Source organism: Theropithecus gelada, chromosome 3 (assembly GCF_003255815.1).
Source record: "Theropithecus gelada isolate Dixy chromosome 3, Tgel_1.0, whole genome shotgun sequence".
Lineage (NCBI taxonomy): Eukaryota > Metazoa > Chordata > Mammalia > Primates > Cercopithecidae > Theropithecus > Theropithecus gelada.
In genome coordinates, this window is record NC_037670.1 from 181,062,197 (window position 1) to 181,068,634 (window position 6,438).

General features: G+C 60.3%; 1 protein-coding gene across 1 annotated transcript in view; it reads right to left on the minus strand.

The window, feature by feature from the left end:
* Positions 1-3,867, minus strand: part of MNX1 (motor neuron and pancreas homeobox 1) — a 10,995-nt gene extending 7,128 nt beyond the window's left edge. Inside the window, exon 1 of the mRNA XM_025380234.1 lies at positions 2,834-3,867. Coding sequence (XP_025236019.1) covers positions 2,834-3,527 — 694 coding nt within the window. The 5' untranslated portion in view covers positions 3,528-3,867. The remainder of the gene's footprint in view (positions 1-2,833) is intronic.
* Between the last annotated feature and the right edge of the window lie 2,571 nt (positions 3,868-6,438).

Below are 6,438 nucleotides of genomic sequence, written 5' to 3' on the forward strand. Positions count from 1 at the left end.
GGCGCCCTCCTGGGCCTGGCTGCCGACCCAGGGCCCAGCCCTTCTGATAGAAAGCCACCAGTATGAACTGCATTTCCCAGAGCTAAGGGGCTAAGTCGCCCACGGAGGGGGCTGGCCAGCCCAGGGGCCCGTGGTCCTAGGCCTCCTAGGGCCCTGGACTCCCTGGCCACCGGGGCGCTTTCTGGAGCCCAAGGTCACTCAGAAAATTTATTAAAGTGAGACACCTTTCCCAACATACCTTGCCTGTTTGATTCCGAATGTTGACCTAGAGTTGGCCAAATTCTAAACACAGCCAGCTTTAAGTTCAGAAGAGGAATCTGCACCTGGCAATCCAAAAGGGCAGGCATAATCGTGCCAAAGACGGCAGAATATGTTCTGAGAAGTCCTCCTCGCTGGTCACAGGGAAAACCTGTTTGGTTTCTTTAATTGGTTGTTTCTGCCTGTGGGATGGCATTTCCCAAATGGTCCCTCCAGAGCCAATGTTTTAATTAAAGTTCTAATGTATTGTCAAGTTGGGAATTCGGGGCCTTGTTTGACTAAAGCAGGGGGCGTGGGCCATCCTCTAAAGCAAATTGCCCATCCCCGGGGACCTGAGCTCATCCAGGCCTGGGGCTGGCCTCCTTTCTTTCCTTTGCTTTCTTTCTTTTATTGTCCAACACTTGTGCGGGGCCTGGGGAGACTGGAAGCCTTTTCAGGACAATTCTCATTACACAAATTAAAGGCAGAGGCGCAGGCAGGATCCGGTTCTCTGTGTGTTCGAGGAGGCCTGCCCGGCTTTATTTACATAATTTCGCACGGTTACATCACAGAGAATTTTATGACCTCAAAACGAGACTTCCCTTGATTTCCCAGGAGCCTGACAAGTGTTGGACAATAAAAGAAAGAAAGCAAAGGAAAGAAAGGAGGCCAGCCCCAGGCCTGGATGAGCTCAGGTCCCCGGGGATGGGCAATTTGCTTTAGAGGATGGCCCACGCCCCCTGCTTTAGTCAAACAAGGCCCCGAATTCCCAACTTGACAATACATTAGAACTTTAATTAAAACATTGGCTCTGGAGGGACCATTTGGGAAATGCCATCCCACAGGCAGAAACAACCAATTAAAGAAACCAAACAGGTTTTCCCTGTGACCAGCGAGGAGGACTTCTCAGAACATATTCTGCCGTCTTTGGCACGATTATGCCTGCCCTTTTGGATTGCCAGGTGCAGATTCCTCTTCTGAACTTAAAGCTGGCTGTGTTTAGAATTTGGCCAACTCTAGGTCAACATTCGGAATCAAACAGGCAAGGTATGTTGGGAAAGGTGTCTCACTTTAATAAATTTTCTGAGTGACCTTGGGCTCCAGAAAGCGCCCCGGTGGCCAGGGAGTCCAGGGCCCTAGGAGGCCTAGGACCACGGGCCCCTGGGCTGGCCAGCCCCCTCCGTGGGCGACTTAGCCCCTTAGCTCTGGGAAATGCAGTTCATACTGGTGGCTTTCTATCAGAAGGGCTGGGCCCTGGGTCGGCAGCCAGGCCCAGGAGGGCGCCCTGGGTTTAAGCCCAGGCTGGCAGGAGATTCGCAGACCCAGAGGTGTCTGAGGTGAGGGGCAGCTTTCCCTCTTCCGGCTGGAGTCAGTGGGGCTGACTTTCCCACGTGAGGGATGGGTGGCCACTGGGGCCTTCTTGGAGCTGAGCTAGGAAAGCCTGGGGCGGCTGTGGGCAAACAGCGTTCTGCAGGGATTTTCTCACTCCCTTGTGACTTCTCCAGCCTCTGGGGTCCTAGATTTTCTCTGTTTAGTCACAATCACAGCTTCCAGCAAAGGAATCTGAATTCTGGAGTGTTTATTTCTGTTTTCTTTTTTGCTTTTCCCCTGCTCTGCCTGCATCTCCCCAGTCTAAACAAATTCACTCAGACAGAAACAATGGGGTCTCTTTGTTTGGGTGTTCGGCGGCTGAAAGCGTTGAGCGGAATGCATCTTCTGCTCAGCCCGACTCAAAAGTAGCTGACCCCGATGGGGCGATCAGGGAGAGCCAGAGCCCCGGAGTCCCAGCCCAGAGAGTCCGCGTGTGCCAGGAAAGCCTGAGGGGCCCAGGCCTCTGGCGAGGTGTCCCGCCCGGATGGAGAGGAAGCTGCCCGAAGCACAGCGGCTCTGGGGTGGGGGCTCCCTCGGCCCCACCTTGGAGGAGCATTCGTTACCTTGTTGGGCGCCCGGTATACCAGGCCAGGCACCTACTGTTTAGAATCTCCCCATAGCTGGTTCAAGCCAGGCCACCTGCCTCGGCCATCGCACCCCGGATCCAACGCCCTTCCAGAGGAGGGCAGCGCCCTGGTAAAAGCCGGGGGTTCCCTGCGCCCTGGCCTTGCCTCCCCGGGCCTCGAAGCCTATTTCTCTTGTTTGCTGCTCCTGAAGCACTCCCTCTCCCTGGAGGGGCTGCGGGTGTCTCTAGCGCCCCGAATGGGGGACGTGGCCCAAGTTCCCTTCCCCGGTGACAAGCCCTGACCCCCATTCCCGGGCCTGCCTAATTCAGGGCGCTCTCCGTTCGCCTTGCCCGGCGACTTCCTTCTCTTGCAGCCTTCAGGTTAATCATTAGATCTCAGTCTCACACCTCCAACTGCCCCTTCCCGTTAAGAGAGGAAGAGAAGGCAAGGCCTGCGCAGGGCCATTTTAATAATTCGCCGCCAGTCTCACGCCTGGGGGTCCAGGCGAGTCCTCGCAGGCCCCGGGCAGAGCCGAGGCGGCTTTGCAGCGCTTCCCCCGCTCGCTGGGAGCCAAGCGAAGAGAGGGGCAGGCGGTGCCGGGTGGAGGATGCACGAGGCCCTCCCGCCCCGCGCATCCACGGGGGCCGCAGGGTACTCACAGTTAAAGTCGGGCATCTTAGGCAGGATCATGCCCGCGGTGGATGCGCGCAGCCACTGGTCCAGCTGGAAGGTGCCGGCGCCCAGCTTGATGGGGTCGGCGGGGTGCGCGGGGTGCGCGCCCTGCACCTGCGGGTACGAGTAGGAGAGCGCCGGGTGCTGGCCAGCCAGCGCAGCCGCCGCCGCCGCCGCGGAGTAGCCGTAGACCGGGTGGCCGTAGAGCGCCGCCTGCGCCGGGAGGCCCGCGCCACCCTGCGCGCCCCCCGGGTGCAGCCCCAGAGCCAGGCCCCCAGCGGCGGCGGCGGCGGCGGCGGCAGCGGCTGCAGCGGCCGCTGCGCCCGGGTGCGCGTGGTGGTGGGGGCCCCCGTGCCCGCTGCCCGTGCCGCCGCCGCCGCCGCCCGCGCCCAGGAAGCCCGGCTTGGGCAGCAGCGCGCAGTGCGCGGCCAAAAGGCGCGGCGGAGACGGGCTCTCGGCGCGCAGGCGGTCGGCGGGCGCAGCCGGCGGCTCAGAGGACGCGGGGCTGCAGCTGCCGCTAGTCCCGCCGCTCGCCCCGCCGCCGCCCCCGCCACCTCCGGTGCCAGATGCGGCGGCAGCGAGGGACGTGACCAAGGCCAGCGGCGCGCTCTGCGCAGAGGCGGCTCGCGGGGGGTCCACCGCCAGCAGGGCGTCGATGCGGAAATTTTTGGATTTTTCCATCGGCTCGTTTGGGGTTGGCGCTCAGGGCCGGGTGGCGGGCGACGCGGCCGTGTGCGGGGTCGCGGAGTCAGCGCGTGCGGCGCAAGCCCGGGGTCTCGGTATTGTTATGGTGGTGATTTGCCAATAATCAAAGTCGCCGCCGGAAACTCAGCCGAGGGTGACCATGGTCCCGGCGCCTCCTCCGTGCGGGCCCCGCCCCGGGCCGCGCTCGCACAAACTTCCACGCGAGTGCTTCCCCGCGTCCGGGCCGGGGAGCCCGGCTCTCTGCGCTCCAGCCCTTAGGCGACCGCGCCGAGGCCGCTGGCGCCGTGCTGGGGACCCGCGCCCCTCCGCGCACTTGAAGCTCAGCGCGGCCTCCGATTGGCGCGCGCAGCGGGGGCCCGGGGAGGGCCGCGGACTCCGCCATTGGCCGAGGGGCGCACCTGTCACCGTCCCGGCCGCCCGCCGCCCCGCCCCCGCGCCGCGAGGTCCTAAGCACCCCGGGCTGTTGCGCGGCGCTGGCGGGCGGGGACACCGCCGGGGAGTGGATACTCCGAGGCGCAAACTGGGGCCTCTGCCCGCCCTCCCCTGGGTGCGGAGCCGGACGGCGGGCACTGGCAACCCCCGGGACCCTGGAGAGCCCCGCGGCGGCCCAAGACCCGCTCCCGAGACACCTGGCCCCCTCCGGACTTGGTTGGTCCCTGGAGCCAGCTGCGCGCGTCCTTTCCGGCCTCCTTGTCGGCGCTGGCGTGGGTCCACGTCTGCCTCGCGGAGCACGGTGGTTCCACGCTCCTGAGCGCCCATGCTGAGCGCAGACCTGGCCGATTTGCGAGGCGACGGCAGCGCACTGAAGACCGTGGTGTTTCCCAAGCCCTCCCTGCTCCCGGGTCTCCAGGGCGCAGCAGGGGAGGGTTTTGTCCCTGTGGCCAAAGCTCTGCAGGTCGAACCTTATCTGCACTGGGAAGGCCCCGCATTTTCAGGTGTGTGTGCGGGGACGTGGGGGTGTAAACGCGCATGTGAGTGTGAGTTTGGCCTCCACGAGCCCTCGCTGGGAGCCCCTGCCACAGTCAAGGCGGAGACGGCAGATATGGGCGCCCTGGCCTGCAGGACCAAAGTCGGCTTGCAGACGTCGCCCACGTGCTTGCTCAGTGGAGCGGGTCCTCGGTGGCAAAGCTCTTCCTCGCTGCCGAGGGATGCCCGTGGGCTTGCGGGAGTCGAGGCCCACACACCTCGGCCCTGAAAAACCCGTAGGGCCCGTCATCCTTCGGAAGCCCTGCCGCTGCGACCCCCGGCCAGTCCCCGGGCAGGAGGGGGGAAAGACGGTCTCCTGCTGCCGGGGCCTCCTGGGAAGGGGAGAGGAAAGGGCTTCCCGTGAGTGACTGAGGCACGGAGTGAGCACCCAGATCTCACCCCTCCCCCACACGCACACTTCAAATATTTACAGTAAAACCACTTCCAAGGACGTTTTTGAAGCTGAAGGAATCAACACAGGGGTCGGGAAGTCAAGCGGCATCAACACCAGGCTTTGTCAATAGCGCCATTAGACCCAGTTATCTTCCCCAGCAAGCGTGAGAACCGGGAGGCAGTTCCAGGTTCCAGGGCTTCCTATGCAGGTGAGAGGTGAATAAAGGACCGGAAGGGGCTGTGGAGAGGGGAGAGAGCCAAAGAGAAACTCAGTGCCAGGTAAACTTCAAAATTAGCAGGCCAGGTTGCTACCAGAGGGATTTTTAAAAAGGCAAATAGAGAGACCTTGCCACTTCTCTTCAAAAGGCTTTTTACCTAGGCGAGAGTTGATGACAGTGACTTTGTTGGCGTGAGTGATATCTTTTTCATTATAACACAGGGTAGTTCCCAGATGCACAGGACTGGTTGGAAGGTTAGGAGGATGGCAATGGATGAATAACAGCAACTTGGAGTAAATGTGATCTAGCTTTGCAGAGCGACCACTGGGAAAAAGAAATCACCGGCATTCACACGGAGTTTGTCGTGCCTTTAGATGTCTTTGTGGTGACAGAAATGCACTTCTGCCTCCAAGTGGAGAGAGGGGAACACTCGCATTTCTTGAACACCTACTATGTGCTACGCGCTTTCTAGAATTCTCGTCCTTGATCTTCACTCTGACACTAGAAGGAAGATTTTTATCATCTCCATTTTCTTTTCTTTTCTTTTTTTCTTTCTTTCTTTTCTTTTCTTTTTCTTTCTTTTTTTTTTTTTTTTTTTTTGAGGTGGAGTTTTGTTCTTGTTGCCCAGGCTACAGTGCAATGGCACGATCATGGCTCACTGCAACCTCCATCTCCCAGGTTCAAGCGATTCTTCTGCCTCAGCCTCCCCAGTAGCTGAGATTACAGGCATGTGTCACCAGGCCAGGCTAATTTTTGCATTTTTTGTAGAGATGGGGTTTCACCATGTTGGTCAGGCTGGTCTCAAACTCCTGACCTCAGGTGATCCACCCACTTTGGCCTCCCAGAGTGCTGGGATTACAGGTGTGAGCGACCGCACCCGGCCTATCATCTCCATTTTCTAGAGTACAGGTTTAGAGAGTTTGGGATCCTTGTTCCCAGCAGGCAGTTCAGCCTTAGAGCTGGGAGTGGAACTAGGTCTGACTGCAGAGGCCACACTGTTCCCACCCTGCTGCCCTCGAAGCTCTCAGGTACACCCAGCCGGGAGTCCCCATCCCATCTGTTACTTTTTGGGTGGGGGAAGGCTTGTAAAGGAGACCAGAGATTCTTAGCCACCTGTCCCAGGCAAGAAGCCCTAGCTGTGACTCTGCCTCCCCAGGGTAGAGAACACAGCCTTGGCCTCCTCCTCCTCCAGGGGTTTGGTGCCAAGACTGCCTTGCCTTTCTCATCTCATCACCCCCGTCTGCTGGGGGCAGGTTGCTTGGTCCTGAGGTCAATGATGTAGGAAGCTGGGGGAAGGGAGTGGCTGCAGA